Source organism: Pagrus pagrus (genome assembly GCF_965226575.1).
Source record: "Pagrus pagrus genome assembly, chromosome: 14".
NCBI classification, from domain to species: Eukaryota; Metazoa; Chordata; class Actinopteri; order Spariformes; family Sparidae; genus Pagrus; species Pagrus pagrus.
This window is the reverse complement of record NC_140198.1, coordinates 13942529-13962689: the sequence shown is the minus strand read 5'-3', so window position 1 is coordinate 13962689 and position 20161 is coordinate 13942529. Positions and strand designations below refer to the sequence as shown.

Genomic DNA, 20161 nt, shown 5'->3' with positions numbered 1-20161 from the left:
TATGCATAAATATTGCCCGTAGTGATAAACCCAAAGAGGATTATCACCTGACTAACTGCCATAGATCCCTCTGCAGCGTTATTCATTGTTACTTTTGAAATGTGAAGATATTTTCGCACTGTTCACCGTCACACACCTCTCATCCTGTAATATTTCTTTCTCACTCTTTTTTACTTTATGCCCTCCTTAGTTATGCTGACTTCCTCTCTCAATTTAAAAGCTTTTCAGTACTGAGATGGATTAGATTAAAGTGTAAAGTGGATTCCCCTGCCCAATCGATTAGAGGTGTAACAGTGTACTGGAGCTTCTCAGATATTCCAGTCTTTCTAATGCGCTAAAGGCCCTACACACCCACACAGGTGTTTTCCAGCTATTCTGGCTGATTACACTTCCACCCAAGTTGATGTTGATGCAATGTCATTAAAGCTTTTATACATATAAAAAAAAGAACATTTTGAGAAGGTTATGGCGTGTTTACCAAAACTAAAAGTAAAGTCAAGGAAAGATATACATCCACACAGTCCTGAGAAGAGATAAAATCACAGATATTACAGAAAATATGCTGAAAGATCATTTGGCCTGCAAGCTTTTTGGGTCACAAGAAATATTTCAGCTATTTGATCAAAATGCTTGTTTGTGATGGATTGTTTTATTATTGTTAATGTACGTTTATGTTTAAGTTAAGTTGAAGTAATTCTTAAAGTCAAAAGTTTGCTTCAAACTGTTCCACCATATTCCATGTATGATATGATTTTTAAATTTTTAAATTAAGACTTTATTTTCAGATGCTATTTTCCCAAGTGACACCTTTATTTGCTGATGACAGTGGAGTTTTGCTACCAAACTTTAGCCAGTTAGCTTCTGTTAGCTAGAGCAATAACAATGCCGAAGTAATTCTGACTCCATCATTCAGCTTCTTCTGCAGATAAACACAGCTCACCTTTCCTTTTACAATCTCGTTAATAGCCAGCTAACTAGCTTAGCCACCACGGTAATGTTCCTATAATGTTTATGTTGTTTTGACATCGTCATATTAGTTTTTGATGTATAGCCAAAATAGATACAAACAGTGGAGTTTAAAAAATAGTATGAATAATATGTTGTCTCTTTTCACTCACTTCCAAAACAAATAAATGTGCGAATTAGGTCAAAATCTTTGCGACGCAAGGCGGTGGTGCTCATGCCGCTTCTGTCCACAGGGGTCGCCAGAATCAATATAGTGAAAGCTCCTCGTAGCTGCTTTAACTAGTGAAAATAACAAAAATGACAATTAAGAGTCACAGTAACGAGTTGAGTGTAATCATTTCTGGAATTATTTCACAACATATTGTTTCATTTATATACTTTACTCAATGTTATTTTCCCTTTTTTCTTATTTAGTGTTGATCACTTCGGGCTCCATACTTCACCGCATCCAGCGTTCTTCTTAAAACCTGATTGATTGTATGTGCTTTTGAATTATTAATATACATGTAAATATAATATACAGGTTAACAGGTTACATTATAACAATGACACAAGTTCAAAATATGACCCACCACTTTACATTGTGTAAATCAAAATACTTGTGCTGGCGCCCCATTGAGTAAAAAATGTATTTTTCTGAAGTTTTTTCCTTTACTGTAGGTTGAAAGTGCATCTGCCATTAATTGAACAAAGTTGCAGACGTTTGCTAACCAATCAATTTCCAGTCCAAGAAGTCCCTGCATCATCAAAAATGGCAGAAAGTGAGCTTACAGTAGATGCAAGAAGGCTTAATTGAAAATAAAGTGCTCGTAATAGCAGTGTGGTCCTCCTCCCCCTCACGTTTCTGCTGTCCCCCTACCTCCCTGTCTTTTGTTTGCAACCACCTTCCCGTACTTGTAATTGGGAGAACATTTATTGTCAGGTCAATCAAAGTGAGCGTCAAGCCTCTTGTCAGATGTTTGTCCCTCCTCAGATCTCTTTCCAAAATCTATCTTCTGTTTTTCTGCACTGGCTGGACCCTTATTAATTAATCTTCATTTTTCCAACTGAACTACAACTCAAATTAAAAGGACACCTGGAATTGAAGCCATCAACCTACAAAAAGTAAGGAATCTAAGGTTTATTTCTTAGATATCTTTGCATGTTTGACCAGGAGCTTTGCTGTGATATGATCAGAATAAATAAGTCTGTGACAGCATGACCTTTCACTGGAAACTGCAGTAATGTTCATATTTTGGTGTGTTTTCTCCATGCTTGAACTATTTACACCGATGAAGCATCAGAGGAGTTTTTCCGACTATGATTTATTCAGTAGGAGGCAAAGTTTTGTGTGAGCGATGCAGAAACTACAAAATGTTGCTTCTCCTGCAGTATTCTCCCCCTGCGTATTCCACAGAGCTTTCTGATCAACATTGATCACTGCATTTATTTTTCCTCAGAATAAATAATCATCTCTTTATCCGTTTCCGCATGAATTCAACATAAACTGCACTGTGTCGTGATTTATGCAGCCAGAGCAATAAGACACCTGTTTCACTGCGGTTGGACTGTGTTCAGTTTTCCTAAGAACAGGGAGACAGCAGCTCTCACACAGATTGAATTGAAGGAGCTAAATGTATTTAACGGTTTATTTGGTGAGTGCATAAAATAAATCTAATTCTGCTCAGCAAGTAGAGATCAAGTACCAGGTATCTGCTGGAAAAGATGGAGACAGATGTGTCATGTTCGATTTCATTATGAAATATATATGATCATTTGACAAATGCTTCTAAATACATTACAACACAATGCACTTCTTTAATGTATTGCTATAATACTGGCACATGTCAAGTGTACATTATGGGGTATATATGTATTTTCCTTGCTTAAAGGTACCTGACATTAAAAAATCCTTTTTTGTATCCGTGTGTTCAGTTCCACAACCTATTGTCACATACAGTTTATTTAAACTGTGGTGTAGCACAAATTGTGCGATATACATAATGTAAATGTATTAACATCTAATTATGTCATATCTTGACTTAAATGTGATAAAATGTCCTGACTGTTACTGTTGTAACATATTTATAGATGACGTAATAACTCTTAGGTGGGTCATTTGTTTTAAATACATAATGTAATAATGTAAAAAAACAATGTTTTTTTCTTGGAAATGTAAAGTGTACAAGTATGCATTAATGTAATACTGTTAGTATTATGTTAGCCCAGTGAAAACACTATCATGTGACACTGACTTAATGTTTGGAAATGTAAACAGTAGGCTTTATTCAGAATCTAAATTTAAAACGGAGGGGAAGTGGTACGCTATCATCACCCAAAGATGCATTAAACTAAAATCCCTATCAGGAAATGAAACCGCCCATACCCAATGGTAATCAGTCGCGCAAGGATCATCCATTAAACAAGAGGGGATCTTATATCGGACAGACTAATGTTAATGTTGGCTAAAGTTAACGCTTACGCTAAGCTAAAGCTAACATTATACAAGGGAGTGATGAAGGTTGATCTTAATACTTGAGTACATGTAAAATTAGGCACTTTTTAGATGTTTCTCAAATACACTCACACAGATTATGATGAGGGGATAACAGTCATGGATTTTACACTTTTAAATGTAATAAAGTGTAAAGTGTATATTATAACATCAGTCGAAACATTTGTTGTTCTTTATTTTATTTTACATTATTACATTTCAGGAAATTATTACATTATTGTGTCCTACGTGCATTCATACATGTACAAAGACGTTGCCAACTCATGTTGCTCAGAGGTGTGTGTCAAACATTTCCTCCAGTCGGATGTCATAGATAGATCTGCAGATGTACTGATCAATAGAGGAACATATAGTGATGGGCTGGCGGGGTGCAAAAAACGTTTTCTTCACTTTCCTAAAGGCTGTCGTGGGTAATACAGATGTGAAAAAATGTCCAATCAACACAATCAAATTGAAATAAAATCTTTTAAATAAATACATAGAGAATCCAGTTTGGTTGAATTTGCTTACTGAATCATGCTTGAAATTAATAACAATATCTAAATACAGATATGTCACCCTAACACTGGCTAACACTGGCTAACACTGGCTATTGATATGTTTTAACCTAATCAGGCACATTAGACATAATTTATTTCATCAATCTTGAAAGTCAAACTGCAATTAAATAAATAGAAAGACACCTTGTTGCACGAGCAAGCAAACAAACATTTACTGGGGAAAAGTGCACAGCTAACATCCATTAGCTAGTTGGCTGCTCAGCTGGAGCATTAAACAGCATGTAAACATACAAATGCAAATATGACTTCAGTCAATTTGGATTTTGGTGTAGTCCTTACTGTTCAGTACCACGGGCTTGGTGCCCATGACCTGTAAGCTACAGTACAACTTTGTTTACCTCACAGTCTCCTGCTGGGGCTCAGCCTGCCAGCTGCTGTCCATCAAAATAAGACACGCCCCTCCAGAGAGGAAAAGGTGGACTTCTGATATTTACCAAAGGATCTTTTTTCCCCTTCCTTATAAGGCCCATTCACACAGGGCTAGTGTTATCAGTGGACCTCATGCTTAGCTGTATTTATAATGTAGTGTAGAGTAGCCCACTTTCTGCATGTGCTACAGCTCATTTAGATCAAGTAAAACATGCTTTGTGGCTGTACTTGAACATGGCAACCTTCTGTTGCTCCTAAGCTTCTCTTTCATCACTTTTAAACGTAAATATGGCCGATCTCACGGCACAGCTGTTGACTGCTGTTCAATCCAGTACGCTGAACAGCATAAAGTCTGATCAGCCCTGCAGCACTGAAGATCTACAAAACCACTACAGTTTTTCAGGCAAACACCCAAGATTACCGTCAACAATCTTTCTTGTTCTGCCGTTGTAAAAGAGTTATAAGGGCCAGAAAAATCTTTTTGCAGAACATTGTGATGTAACTTTGAAGTTGATCTTTGACCTTTTGGGTATAAAATGTCATCACTTCATCATTTTATCAAATTAGACATTTTTGTGAAATTTTAATAAGTGTATGAATTCTTGAGTTACGGTCACAGTGACCTTTGAACACTAAAATCTCATCAGTTCGTTCTCTGAGTCTAAGTGAACTTCTCTGAAGTCGTTCCTGAGATGTCACATTCACAAGAATGAGATGGACGGAGGGATAACCCGAAAAAACATAATGCCTCCGGCTACGGATGTCGGCGGCACTGAGGCATAAATACGACCCAAAATCACAGAGATGTAGAATTGCATGTGACTAATATTATTTACCATGACCTTTGTGTTTGGCGTAGAATTTTTCCTTTAAAAATTAAGGACATGGCAGATTTGTTCGGGCTTAAGATCACAGATGACCTCCACAATCATTACAAATTACTAAAGGTCCCCACGTAATACTAGTCACACGCAGAAACACAGCTAGTCAGTAACACGTTGACATTATTGCTGGAACAGCGAATCAAATGTGACATTTACAGACTTATTTTCACATACGTTTTAAAGTCTGATGAGTCTTTTCCTATATTTAACTAGCCTCTGGCCACCTCAGATGTTTTGTTGACAGCTCTAAAAGGCATCATAAAGAGTTGCTGTGACGCAGAAGAACAGCCGCACACACTCATCACTCAGTAATGTCCAACCAAACCAGTTCAGATCAGTTCACGGGTTGAAAATGTACAAACAGACGAACAGAACACACTTCAGATGCATTGATGCGAGATGTACAATATGTATAAATCCAGGTTTCTCCTCACAGGTAAACACTGTATTTCTGTTCTGTTACTCTCAGTGGTGGCTGCCGGGGTAGTGTGCCAGGGCCATATATCAGGCTATGCGAGATGAGCTGAGTTATTGTTACGAGAGGAACACGGACTTGGAATTGGAGCTGGTACGAGTAACAGTACAAGGTCACTGTATAAGGATTAAACGTGGCATCCAGGCCGTAACCATTTATGTACATGCCCAAACAAACAGCCAGCCCCTGAAGCTGTGACTAATAATTTGCTACTTTCCACTCCTGATTAGGACGCTGAGGATTGTTGGAATGATTATTGATTGAATACCGTCATCCAAACTCCCCACCCAGCAGCTGAGGAATATAACTCTCAACTTCTTTGTGGTGAACAACATTGATTCTTTCAAGAGGCAACATGGGCTTGCATGGGTACACACAGAAGCAGGGATTTAAAGCCATTACAAGTCTGTTTGTGCTTTACTTTAAACTGTTAGGCTGAGTAACAGACTAATATAGTTGATATATTTGACACACAGTGATGGTTGTCTCTGTGCAACATCTTGGATACGCGCCAACTTGGCTTTATACTCTTACTTATGTGACTGTGCCGCCTGTTTGTCTCTCTCTCAAAGAAAAGAAAAATGGTACCACATTTTCTTTAAAAGTATGATTTAGCCTCACGTAAGTAATCTCTGTATGCCACTTCAGGCAAGCTTTTACAGCTATTTCCATTTTTGTGGTTTGCTGTTCAGTACTGTACTACATTTCCTAAGATACGAAGGAAATTAGCAACAACAATTAACATTTATTATTAGCTGGATCATATCCACATGGTGGCCATTTTACTTTGATGTCATGTTCTGGGTGCGAAGCTCGAATGCTGGGCTAATGTTACACTGCTGTGTTTATCAAATGTGGGTTATCAAATATGTTGTTTGGTATGTACCATCATACCAAATATGGCCCATATCCCTCCAGATTTTCACTTTATATAGAGTGGTGCAGGGATACGGCATCGCCCTGATTCCCTCAACACAAAGCCTATGGGATTTTTTAAGTCGATTTTGAATTATCGCCAACAATAATCTTTGTGGCAAACACAAGTTTATGATACTTACATGTTTTGTTCAGCAAGATAATCTTCACAGATGAACACCACCTTTGTGATTTTCGAAACGTAAAGAAAATTGCTCGAAGTAAAAAAGCTAATGTTAGGCTATAAACTGATACCTAACACTTAGAAATGTAAGCATGCTACCATGTTAACCTAAGAAAGCTGTACAGAATAAACAGTACAGGCCTCTTATGTTGCATTAGCATGTTAGCATTGCTATTGTAAGCATCTGAGTATGTTAGCATGCTGATACTAGCTCAAAGCACAGTGCAGCCTCAAGCAACCGTTAGCATGACTGAAGGCTCTTTGCCTCAACAACCTCTGCAGATTTAAAAACTATACTACTGTATGATTAGGCTAACTACAACATTACATAGTAACCAGAGGATAATCATAATTACTCTGCTGGTAATGACACTGTTAAAGGTGTTATACAACATTTAGCAACATTAGCAATTGCAACATTTGCAGAACAATCAAAGAAAGTTGCTATCGTGCCTACTCTAGCTGGTCACTAATGAAAGCAGACATGTAACATTACATACCAGTCAACGTACTTACACATCAAGGAAAGAAAAGCCGGCTCCGACACACAAGTTGGAGCCCTTTAGGCCGGCCCGACTACCAAAGCAATGAGCAGAGAAGCTTGGATTTAAACACGCACGGAGGGAGTGTAATGTCATTCCCTGCTCAGCACGCCATCACTCCACTATATCTTTATATAGCAAGTTGTTGATTGCTTGCATGCCAACATCTCATTCATAGAAACTTTAAAATTTGAAACCAGGAATCAGAAAATCTGCAGCTGAAATGTCCTGACGTGACCAGTACGCTTGATGTGTGAGGGGAACATCTGAGAGTTCACTTCAGTGTCCTGGATTTGCCTGAGAAACCTTATCCCAACCCTTGTAAACACACACACACACACACACACACGCGCACACACAGGGAAAGAAAGCAGCAGCAGTTCTGTCAAGCAGTTTGAGAGGAAGATGGGAGGGTGAAGGAGGGCTGAGCTGGCTTCCCCCTGCAGACTCGGCAGTGATACACCAATCGGACCTCGATGAATCTCAGACATTGATCTCATACAGACATTGGCAACATGCACAGATATGACTGCAGCCACCACTGCTGCATATCGCTCCCACAGTTTTCCACACAAATTCACTGGAGAAAAGTGTGGGACACGGAGTAACAAACTGATCTCAAACTGGAAGCCGAAGAAAGAATCCTAAAATCTTTATCATCACCATCTCCGACTTGATCTGTACTGCTCTCTCTCCCTCTGTCTCTTTAATTCACTCTCTCACTCTCTATATAAAGTCAGTTTGATTGAGTATCTTTTTTCGTTTGTGGGCTCAGCAACAGCCTCCCTCCTCACACACAGTCAGGCACACACACTCATGCTCACACACACCTCCCTGTATGCGGCTGCCTGAACCCATGAAACACTCTGCATGAGGCGACTGGTACTCTGGATTCTTATGATCTTTCATTTTGAGGTAAGAACACACGGGCTGGACTGTCTGGCGCGTCGGTCAGAACTATGCATCTTACGGACCCTGAGGGACTCTAAGTGGTAATAAAATGGGATCACTACGGCTATGAGTGGGTTGCAGCGGCAGCAGTTGGCACTTAATGCAAGCCATATTACAATGTCCTTTTGTCTAGTGGTGTGTGATCTGTCTGGCGTTCTGTGTTGCAATCTGAGGAAGGTGTACAGCAGACAAGCTGCACAGTAGATGTTTTAGTGTAATGCATCTTGCTTGGTGTGTGTTGATTTAAATGGTCATTTTAACTTGGGCCAGAATATGCTACAATAATGTGTTTAAAGTACATTGTTGTCATCATTGTCATACATGTATTGTTGTATTTGTCTCATTTTTCATGGATGATTTACAAATGCATGGAATATATGTAAGAACCAGGCATTTAAAGTAATCTTGTGCCAGGTATGAGTGTTATATTTTGCTGCATTGTGTCCAATTTAGTAAGTGGGCAGTTTCTTTGTGTATTCTCAGCAGTTGTAAAACTGTTCAGGGAGCAAGTGTATATTTTGCTGTCACTGTGTGACAGTTTATTGCTCTAATTTTGGATGAAGACCAACAGACCCGCTGACGAAAGAGCTGCAGTCACCGTACTTTAGAAGACAGGAGCTTGTTTTTTTTGTTGTTTTTTTAAATTTTTAATCTGGTTTGCAGTCCAGTGATGCAGAGTGAACTGCAAGTGGCAGGCCCACTGGTCCAAATGATAAAATCCTTCCCTCTTAAATCATTTCCGAAACTTCCGGGACAAAGGGAGTGTCTGACACATCTATCAGTTTCTCAACTCCATTGCTTTAACAAGGTAAAGATGCATCTGAGTGCAGAGCCTTGGCTCCAGTTTCAGTTTGAAATGAGAATGCCTTCTTGGTTTGAGCCGATGATGATCAGCATCGGCATCATCACACCGAAGCTAGACATTACTCATCTAAAGCTTCTGCTTCTTCAACACTTACAAAATAACTTGAGCTCTCTGAGGTTCTCATCTGCTGTTTTTCGAAGGTATCTGCACTCACACTTACAATATTTCTTATCAGCATCACTGAAGGGAAATTACTCTTCATCTACAACGAGGCATCATTTTTATGGGGCGATAAAAAAAACCTTTTCGTTCTCGATATGATTAACTTATGATAGCTTCACCTTGTTGCTGATTGCTGCTATCATCGAGGCTCATCCTCACTACTGACAGCTTTGGTGTTTTATGGGGAAGTGTACTAAATATGTGTGTCTGGTTCTGTCTAGTGTCCCCTCCTTCAGAGTGTGAGGTGGACGGGCTCCCCAGTGGTTACGGATCCAGGGACAACATCCTCAGGCCTGGGGAGAAGAAGGACTGGAAAAAACTAAGCCGGGCTCGCAGGTAAGCTCATCTATTATGGGTGCATCTGTCGTTCTATTCTCGACATGGATCATTTATGTTTTATAGCTACACATGCAATAAACTGTGTTAAAATGCCGTTTCCATGACAGCCGTCTTATCAGGGATGTGGCATTTACTGTATGTCAGCAGTGTGGTGAGGCTTGAATCCATTTAATGCCTCATGTGCAGCTAATAGGCAGGCTGCTGCAGGCCTGTCTACAGCTGGAGTTGCTGCCCAGCGCTGTGGTCAGTGTGAAACCCTTATGTATGTGTGGTTGCTGATGTTTCAGCTGCAGAAGCTGGGATTCAGGCCGCGCCAGCAGCGAGGCTGGCAAAGAGAAACAGCAGCCTTCGTTCGGGATAGGTGGAGGTGTAGCCATGCGCTGCTCCACCCTGCTCGGCATCCTCACCGGGGTGCTTCTCTACTTGGTGCTGGGTGCTGTGGTGTTTCGCGCCCTGGAGACGCCACGAGAGGAGGGCGAGCACATGCTGCTGCAGGACACGCGCAGAGACTTCTTGTTTAACTTCACATGTGTCGGCCCCGACAACCTACAGGATCTTATAGAGGTACAGTAGAGAAAATCATTGTCTAGCTTTCAGTGCAGAATATTTTCAAGTGTTTAACAGATAAACAGGCACCTTTCTAAGGTGTCGTCTCTCAGCTAAGCAACTCTGCCCCTCTGTTCTTGCAATTTCCAGTAGGTGGGTGGTGTCTGGTGCTTCTTCCTTCCTTCGTTTCCAAGACTATAAGTGATCTAGCGGCACAACATAACCACCTTATGTCAGTTTTGTGTACCCTAAAGCATAGATTATCACCTTTCTGGCTTGTGACTCCTTCATATTAAGCAATGTCTGTTTGTGATGCCTCATCACAGGTCATGCCTTTGACATGAATTGTAAGCGGTTATACCAAATAGTGATTTTCCTTCTCAGATCTTTAAAGGATTTTTACAGGCCTGACTAGATAAATATATTCAGTATTATCACAGAAATCATCTTTTGACCCAATAGATCTATTTAGGGGCCCTTTAAAGGTCCTGCCCACTAGGTCAACCGCTAAAAATGAATCTAAGCACAACGTGTGACTAATCGTAATGCTACAGTATTTCCTTCCTAATGTCTCCTTCCAAATGTGACAGCTGTTTGATTTATAGATGACTTTAAAGGTTAAAGGTTATTTTTGTGTTCCTCAAAAAGCCAAAATGACATGAAAGTAATATGTGAAAATTAGATTCAAGCTGACAATTGAGACTTAAAGTTGGCCTCAAGGACGCAAAGCCGAGACATCGGGAGGGACTGAAGAGAGAGACCTGAAAACTAAAAATATGTGGCAGGAGATCCAGAACATCACAGGCTACAAAAGCAGAGAGCCTCCATCGTGTATGGGGCCATGTTGCCAGATGAGCTTATCATATTTTATCCATGCTTTGATCCCCTCAACAAAGCGTCAGCTGTCAAGTACACTCCAATGGACCGGCCAATGTCACTGTCCACAGCGATGTAAGAAAAATCATGATGAGTTAATGTACGGAGCCTGGCTGTTTACTCAAAACATGTCAGTCAGCTACAGTTACAGCTGACAGCTGACAATTTAATATGCCACTGTCACAGGAGAATACTCCCGCCTGCTTCAAGACAGCCACCATAGTTCCCATTTAGGGCATTTAGCAGACGCTTTTGTTCAAAGTGACTTACAATAAGTACATTTGTCACAGTTCCCATACCTAACAAGTCTTCTGTGTCTAGTCCAAACAACTACCGCCCTGTGGCTCTTGCCCCCAGACTGATGAAGTGCTTTGAGAAACAGCACATTAAAGATAGCTAGCAAGGACCCTTACCAGTATGCACAGAGGATGCCATATCCACTGCCATCCACACAGTCTTCACACACCTTGAAAATAACAACACCTACAGTAGAATGGTGTTGATATCAGCTTGACATTCAGTACAATCTCCTTTATAAAAACTGATTGCAAAACTAAACACTCTGGGCTTGAGTTTGCATTCTGCAATTGGATATTGGACTTCCTCACAAGCAGACCCCAGACAGTTCGGATCAGCAGTCACCCCTCCTCTAATCTATGCAGACGACACCACCATCGTCGGCCGCATCACAAACAATAATGAGAATTCAACAACAGTAATAATAATGACTGTTATTATTATACTGTTATTATATTATTATCATTGTTATTATTGCATAATACAATGACCCCAACAGTATTAAAAATAGACAAGCAAACAACATTTTCATACAATGGTATACCTTAAAACTGCTCTGCAACCATACCTGTGACCCTCCAAAGGATAAGCGGTTATAGATAATGGACTGATATTCTTCTATATTCTTTAATATTATAGTGGGTTGAAATGTTGTGTTCACTGCGTATTGAATATCTACTTCTGTCCAACAGCGTACAGGGTCTCAGTAACCAAACCACAGGTTGTTGTTTACATATAAACAAACTCCTGAGAGGATCTGAAGATTAGAGACTGACCACCTCTCGAAGCTAAAAATATATTTTGGCCTGGTGTCTGACAGATAACAGTCTCTGCATCACATTTTATAATCGATGAGAAGTTGTTCGACTCTGACAGTACAACTTATATTCGGTCAGTTCTGTGGGTCGTCAGGGTGACACTTCAGATTTGTATTGCATTGGTTCGGTTACGCTCTCTGCGACCCTGCGGAGCAGTTCAGCAGAACTTTTGACCGGAGAACAGGTGTGGTCAGGGCAGCTATGTAAGGATGGGCGAGTGTGTGTAAATACATGAAAGCTGATCCTTTCACAGGTTGAGCGTTACGAGCCTAGTTGGCAACCGTGCAGTGATCCCAAGATGTTTGTCCTCGCTCCAGAATGACAGTTGTAAATTACTGTTTTAGCCTGGAAAGTGATCTAAAGATGCAGTGGTTGACATTTGCAAAGAGGTTAAAGGGACTGAAGGACATGACAGAAGTAAATGGTGCGGCCTGTCGTGCATCCTGTGCTGATTGAATGAAAAGACTGAAAGGCTAACGAGGACACATGTATTATGGTTCATAATATTAGCAGTGAACGCATGATTAGAATGGAACCCTAATGTGTCCAAGATTTAAAAAATACAATAGATATTATGAAATAATGACGTAAATACATTTTTTTATTATTTGAAATATATAGATTAATCCAAAATTTGGAAAATAATTGTTGAAACCTGTTAGAAAACAACAAATTAAGCCAGTTACCTCCTGTTAGCTAGAGAAACCTGAAGTTATTCTTAATTAAGAGGCTGCTGCAGCTGTAAATCAACACAAACACACACACACACACACACACACACACACCTCAACTTTTAAGCTGCGCGTGCTAACCTAACCAGTTGACTAGCGAGGCCGGTACGTGAGCTTAGATCATTATTATGATATTATTCAGTGCCAGTTTATCAGTGTTAGCTAGCGCTTGTTGGTCAGAGCGACCACAAAGAAAGACAAAATAAGCTCCCAACCTGCCTGAGCCAGGTAGATAAATGATGTTTGCTGTCTTGTTAAGCTAAACAGATAAAATAAGATGTTGGCTTCTGTAAAGCAGCTGCAACTAGTTGATGCAAAATGGCGTCGACATTGTTGTCGCTCTAGCTAACGGGAGCTAACGTAAATGTGAAAACAGTTGCTGAGCTTCTAAATTAAGACACAAGGGGCATGTGATTAGTTAAAAGGTGACAAAATATAAAAAATAACAACAAAAAAAAAAAGATTAAACAGCATATAATAATAAGATATCCATAATTTCTAAAATTATTTCACAAAATATTGTTTTATTGATATGCTGCACACAATAATGTTTTTAATTGAACACTTTGGAGCTCCATAGATAAAAGCAACAATGATTGGTGATGATTAAATTGAGTCTTATAAGGACATTGTTTAACAATATTCAACTTTAAGAAAATAAGATTACATAAACAATCTGTTGGTGTCTATAACAAGCTGTGAGTTGATTGTATCTATTGTTAGGTGCTGCTGGAAAATTATTAGAATAGTTGAGATGAGCTGTCATTATAGCACACTTATAAAAACCTGAGCACATGTGCACTTACTGACAGCTTACATAAGGACTGAAGTCATATCATCCATGAGTGAACCAGGCAGCTGTTATAAACCATTCTTCCCATGATGTTCTTCTGTTCAGCAAGCAGCATCGTGGCTCAAGTTTCACTGAACCAGTGTCAGCTGATGTGTCAACAGATCTTCAATAGATTCAAGTCCCTTCCTACTACAATGTGTTTTCAGCTTCAGTAATGTGAGATGTCACACTGCGCTCTTGTACCGTGGCTATTGACGTGGTTGATCCTGTGTATGCTGGTAGTACCTGTTGTGATGACTGTGACACAGCAGGCATGCAGGTGTGCATATGTGGTCTAACCAGTCCTCAGTGTCATGACCTTTATAATTATTATTGTAATTATTTAAGTATATGGTCACATGTGGTCACTGTAGCTGCACAGTCAGCTGTGTCAGTATATTTCCCTCTGTTAGATAATATTACAGGATTTAAATTCAGCTAAATAGTCTTACAGAATAGGGTGTGAGACTGTATTTATTTATGTATTCACTTATTTGCTCCAGTTACTTCAGACAAATTCCCTGCTGTGGTGGACAGACTGCAATGAGGCTGATGAGACTGCATGACTAACCTCATAATTTTACCCTTTGACCCTGAATTCCTTCAATTTAACATGAGCCAGTTGAAGAGGGAAAAAAGCTTTAATTTTGACATCACAAATCATTCTAGTCTCAAAACAAATGCCCAGTTTCCCAAAGTATTTACCTATTGTTATAGTCCCTGTGGCCACCTGGTCCCACCCAGTACAAGTCATGGATTATTACCTCCGCCAAGGAGGTTATGTTTCTACCCGTGTCCATTTGTTTGTTGGTTGGTTTGTGAACAGGACTGCACAAAAACTACTACACAGATCTCCACGAAACCTGGATGGAAGATGGGTCTTGGCTCAGATTAAACCCCATTAACTGTTGATGCTGATCCAGGACTTTCTTTAACATTACGAGATAGGGCGTTGTCAACATTGTTGTTAATTTCTTAGGGAATAATGCACGGATTTGGATGAACAAAAAATCTTGCGTATTTAAGTGACTGGTATGTCTGAGTGCAGTTTGATGTGGATCCTGATGAAAATCCTGATCAAGTGGATTCAGTGGAAAGAAATTGGTAATAGAAAAACAACAAAAAGTCAAATAAAAGTGAGTTACAACTCATTTTACAACTCAAAAGGGGCTCCACCCAAACATAGCAATGAATCAGTTTTCCCAAATGAACTGAGACAGCCTCTGTGATCATAAACTACTGAGTTATTACAAGTCATAATGTCTGCAGGGTCTTTATTCAATCACAACTTCATCATAGTCAGTTTTAAATTCAGAGTTAACAAATGTCTTCAAGGAGCAACAGACACAAAACGGATAATTAGATGAGGGGATTAGATTATCTGCGCTGGCAGCGGTTCGATAAACTCTGGACAGAATGGAGCCGACACAGTTAAAGATCACCAGTCACTTCTTTGTCGCTCACTGCTGATGCAGTGACAATGCATTTTCTACAGCACGGCATTCACAACATTACTGGAACACTTAAAGCCCTAAAGCCCTGCAACTGATTTGTAAAGTAATAAATAGATATTTAATTGGACAATAAAAAGAAACTCATCAAATGATAGAATAATTTCATACAACTGAATTAATAGATAGATCTTTATCGTCCAACTAAATATCAATTATTGAAATAGTTAATAAACTAACCACTAAACTCTTCTCCACCGTCCCATCCCAGAAAGTGGTGGAGGCCATCGGTGCAGGTGTGGATCCCAGCAGCAACGTCACCTATGTCAGCCAATGGGATCTGGCCAGTGCCTTTTTTTTCTCAGGGACAATCATCACAACAATCGGTGGGTGTCCACTCGAACCATCAAGACCCCCAAAATAAATTCTGATTGAATATTTGTGACCTGGCTCTGACCTTTACGTGTTGTGTCTTCAAATCACCTGGTCCTCCACCTCTGACCTCTCATGTCCAGGTTTTGGAAACATCTCCCCCAAAACAGAAGGAGGGCAGCTGTTCTGCATCTTCTACGCACTGGTGGGAATCCCGCTGTTTGGTATCCTGCTCGCTGGAGTCGGAGACCACCTGGGTACTGGGCTGCGGAAAACTGTAGCCAAAATAGAGACTCTTTTCCTGGTCAGACCCTGAATAGAGCATTCAATCTTTTCTCCTGTACATGTACTTCTCTTTATTCGTCTCATCCCACTACCTTGTTTCACTCTGCTGACAGAAATGGCGAGTTAGTCCAACGATTGTGCGGGTGATCTCAGCCGTCCTGTCCATCCTGCTGGGCTGCCTGCTCTTTGTTGCTGTGCCTATCTTCGTCTTCCAAGAGGTGGAGAAGTGGACTCTTCTGGAGTCGGCCTACTTTGTAGTTATCACCCTGACAACGGTGGGGTTTGGAGACTATGTTGCAGGTATACAACAGTATATCACCCTGACAGACGGGCCTCAAATGGCTGTTATAATGATTATGATGTTTAGATACAAAACACTGGACTATGTTTCCATTCTAGCATGCTGTATATTTATACTTTCCACTTTCCACCATTGCTCAGGACACTGACTCTGGTGTTCAGGCCTCGAGGCATGACAATATGAGTCATCTCTATGGGCGTTTCAACAGAAAACATAGAAAAGCATATTCACAAGTAACCTTTTTAAGTTAAAGCTGCTGTTAGCATTAGCGTTATATAGGGTTGTTTTAGCTTACTTCCTATCCGTTTTGCAGTTAGCAATCCCCTTCCGTCACCACGTGAATGCTGCGTGGTAGTCGCCAGACACAGCAGCAATCAGGGAGATCCTGACACGACCGCCTATTAATGGAGTGCTCTGCCCTGATTGGATAGAGTGGGCAAGGATACCAAAAGTTTCTAATGTTGCAGCTGGTTGAGAGGTGAAGCTTTTTTTAGTTTACTTGAGAGCATTGCATCATGTAAGCTGGTCGCAAGTTTTGGAAGCAAAATCATAATCTGTAAGTAACTAAGGCTGACAAATGGAGTTCAATAGAAAGTGCAATATTTCCCTTGAGTGGGGTGGAGTAGAAGCAGAAAATGTCCTAAATATATAACAAGAACAAATTATATTTAGACTTGAGTAAATGTACTGTTTGAGTGGATGGTCCAGGTAGAGGTTTATGTCAGGGCACTCTCAGAGCCCATCGACTATCATTGTGCAATGATTTAGCTTGTTATTAGCTTTTTTATACCTTTATGTGCATTCATATGCAGATGTCTTTTATAGAGATTAGTTGAGTCCAACTCCGATATTGCATCTAAAGTTGCTAATCGGACTGTAAACAGTGACCAGAGAATGGAAGACGAGATCCAGATATTTGTTATCTTTTGTCCGGATATCTGCTGGCTATACCAGAAACGCCTGAAACATTGTTAATTGCCCCCAGAGGCTAAACCCTTGTCAGTGAATGTAATTGGTCAATACTAATCAGACTACAAATGGAAACAGTCCTTTCGATCCCAAAATCTTGACCCTTGCCTGCAAATTCTACATTCATATGCAGATACCTGTTTGTAGAGATGTCAGGGAAACAGAGGAAAAACAAGTAATCTCTTTAACACCGACATGAAGGGGGTCTTGGTGTACATGAAGAGATGAGAGTGAGTTTATTTTTATTTTGCCTGTCATCGTGCTTTATTACACAGATCAAGAAGAACTTTCTCAGAACATTTCCCTGTTTGTTGAAACATTGTTTTCACTGCAGTCTAATTTGCTAAATTTTGACTTTCGCTTGCTTTTTGCATATTTTTACTTTTTCTATGAAAGTATTGCTCTGCCTGTATGACTTAATTAGTCATACATAAATATTCCTGTCATCTGTAATGCATTAAGTTCACTTAGCACGGACAATTTTCATTCACCTTATCAATTATTCAGGATTTTTTTTCTTATAACGGATGAATTATTGATCATCTAATCTGCTATGTAATACCTCTTAAATGTTTATTTACTCCACAGAAAAAGGTTGGATGGATGGATGGATGGATGGATGGATGGATGGATGTGTTGCCTTTGCTTCTGTAAACTCTGTCTTTGTCTCTTTTCAAAGGGGACTCTGGACTTGCGGGGAGTGATCACTGGTATAAGCCTTTGGTGTGGTTCTGGATCTTGCTGGGTCTCGCCTACTTTGCATCCATCCTGACAATGATTGGGAACTGGCTCCGGGTTCTATCTAAGAAGACCAGAGCTGAGGTACTTCTTCTTCTCTCACGTCTGTTTTATCACGTCTTCTCTCTGCCACTTCCTCTCCATCACCTCTGGTTTCATCCTCTCCTTTTAGATGGAGGAACTTCGAGCTCACGCCACCGACTGGACACAAAACATCCAGAATATGTCAGTGGATTTTCGCATTCCAGGAAAAATCGATGACCCCTTCAAACGTCGTCGGCGAAAGCGCCGCCATCGCAGTCAGGGTCACAGCATGTCAGCTAATGGGGACCCTGAGAGGAAAGAAGAGCAGCAAGTGAGTCACACAGGGTCTGAATCTTACACCTCTTCCTCCGTCTCCAACGAATCAGGCTCTGGATCAGAAACAGACTCTCAGGCAACTCAGACGGATAGAGTGCCTGAGGAAAAAACAGCAGAGCCTGAAAAGGGGACTCCTCCAGATCCCCACCTGTCTCAGCCTCTGGACTACTTTGGGGAGAACCTTGCGTTTATTGATGAGTCTTCTGACACTCAGAGTGGTAAACTACACTTGGATCCTCTGCTGGATGCATCACACCCCAGCTCCGCACGTTCTCGTCATGCCAAGAGGAGACGCCACAGGAGACCTGTTCCACCGAGAAGCCCTAGAGTCAACCGCTCCAACCAGGCCAGGAGGGAGCCCAATGGAAACCCCAAACCAGTACCAAATCTACCACTGAAGCCTTAAGATGGATGCTGAATACAGACACTGCAATGCTAGCACAAGTATCGACTTGAGAGATATGAGGTGTGTTCAGAGGAGTTCTCAGTGTAGCATTTTATTTGTGTATATGTACTGCTTGTTAAAAATCATGCTGCAGAAGCCTTAGCCACTTGTGGTTTGCATTTAATGCTCTAAGCATGCGAGTGTGTATGCCTCAATCACATATGATGAAGTGATCTTTATGCCAATGTTCCCATTACTTTCTGAGGAGTTACTGCTCTCTGTTGGGCCAAGGCAGAAATGCACTTCCACTCTCTCAACATGAGGGCTCAAGCCTTTCACTAATCCAATGAGGAGAGGTTGCTTTGGTCTGAGACAGTTTCTCTTGAATCCTGCCAACAGTTAAACGGGTACTAAACACGCTCTTGTACATTTTTTGGTATTTAAGAAAAACTTTTTTAAAATACTATGTACTACCATAATATTTGCATTTTGATGGCCAAATGCACTAATCCCACTGTACTGCATATATGTAATAAAGATTTTTTTTAAATGAAAGCAGAACTGGGTCTTACACAGCGTTTTTAGCTTTTTACAAAGATGCTGTTCAAGCGTATGAGCCTCTCTGGGAAACAGGATAAAAGCTGTTGAGCAAACATAATTTTTTATCATCACACTTTGGGTTAATGCACCCGGTGCACAAAGAATGACACATCCTATTCTTCCATGAAAAAGTAGGTCAGCATTTCTAAGGTGCCTCATGGAGAGCTGAATCACAATGGAGGGTTTAAATGTTTCTCCAGAGACCAAACACGAATCATCCAGCCACTGAAAACCAGCATCTGGCAGCAATATGTGTCCCACACTTATTGTAACCATGGCAGCATGCGCTTTCCACAGTGCCCAGTATACAGCGCCATATCATGAGGATCATCTATGGACTGGAATATCTGCTTATCACACTAGACTCGATTACTCAGGTCAAATATCTGTTTTTTCTGGAGAGAAAAATATACACATCGCTGCTGAGAAATAACCCACACCTCTTAGTGGCCGCATGAGTTCTTAGTATTCATTAAATTTTAACCATTGCTGCTTATTGCATTATCAATACCAGACATTCAATCAAAGGGGTTTCTGTTTCTCCATATCTTCGGTCTAAATTACTCCAAGTTCCTGCTCTGTTCTGCTCTGTGGTCATGGTCACCTCTCAAAACCTGCGCCTGCTGCAGAGTTTTGTTATTTTGTCCATATGTCAGGCTTTTCATTGGTCCGTTTGTGATCAGATAGCCTTATTGGCTACAAAAATACAGATGAAAGGTTTAGATATTAATCCAAATTGTACTCAGTGCTCAATTATGATTTACATGTAGATTACATCGTGTAATACATACTTAATTACAGACATGAAAAAATGACTTCATTTCAGTAATTTGAGTAGCTGTAATTGGTTACTTCCATCACTGCTTAGCAGGCTAACATTTGCTAAGTAGCACA

The 20161-nt window shown here is 40.4% G+C and overlaps 1 protein-coding gene across 1 annotated transcript; it reads left to right on the top strand.

The window, feature by feature from the left end:
* The first annotated feature begins 8163 nt into the window (after positions 1-8163).
* Positions 8164-19176, top strand: kcnk4b (potassium channel, subfamily K, member 4b). Its single transcript, XM_084373401.1, has 8 exons — positions 8164-8304; positions 9589-9703; positions 9994-10270; positions 15529-15643; positions 15773-15933; positions 16028-16214; positions 17864-18006; positions 18095-19176. The coding sequence occupies exons 3-8, from the start codon at positions 10082-10084 to the stop codon at positions 18686-18688; spliced, it is 1389 nt and encodes a 462-aa protein (XP_084229527.1). The 5' UTR covers positions 8164-8304; positions 9589-9703; positions 9994-10081; the 3' UTR covers positions 18689-19176.
* The last annotated feature ends 985 nt before the right edge of the window (positions 19177-20161 follow it).

Excerpts from the sequence above, each read along its gene's own strand:
- kcnk4b (XM_084373401.1), top strand. The coding sequence starts at position 10,082 with ATGCGCTGCTCCACCCTGCTCGGCATCCTCACCGGGGTGCTTCTCTAC. Across the intron at positions 15,934-16,027 it reads AAATAGAGACTCTTTTCCTG|AAATGGCGAGTTAGTCCAAC; the intron begins GTCAGACCCTGA and ends CTCTGCTGACAG. Across the intron at positions 16,215-17,863 it reads GTTTGGAGACTATGTTGCAG|GGGACTCTGGACTTGCGGGG; the intron begins GTATACAACAGT and ends CTCTTTTCAAAG.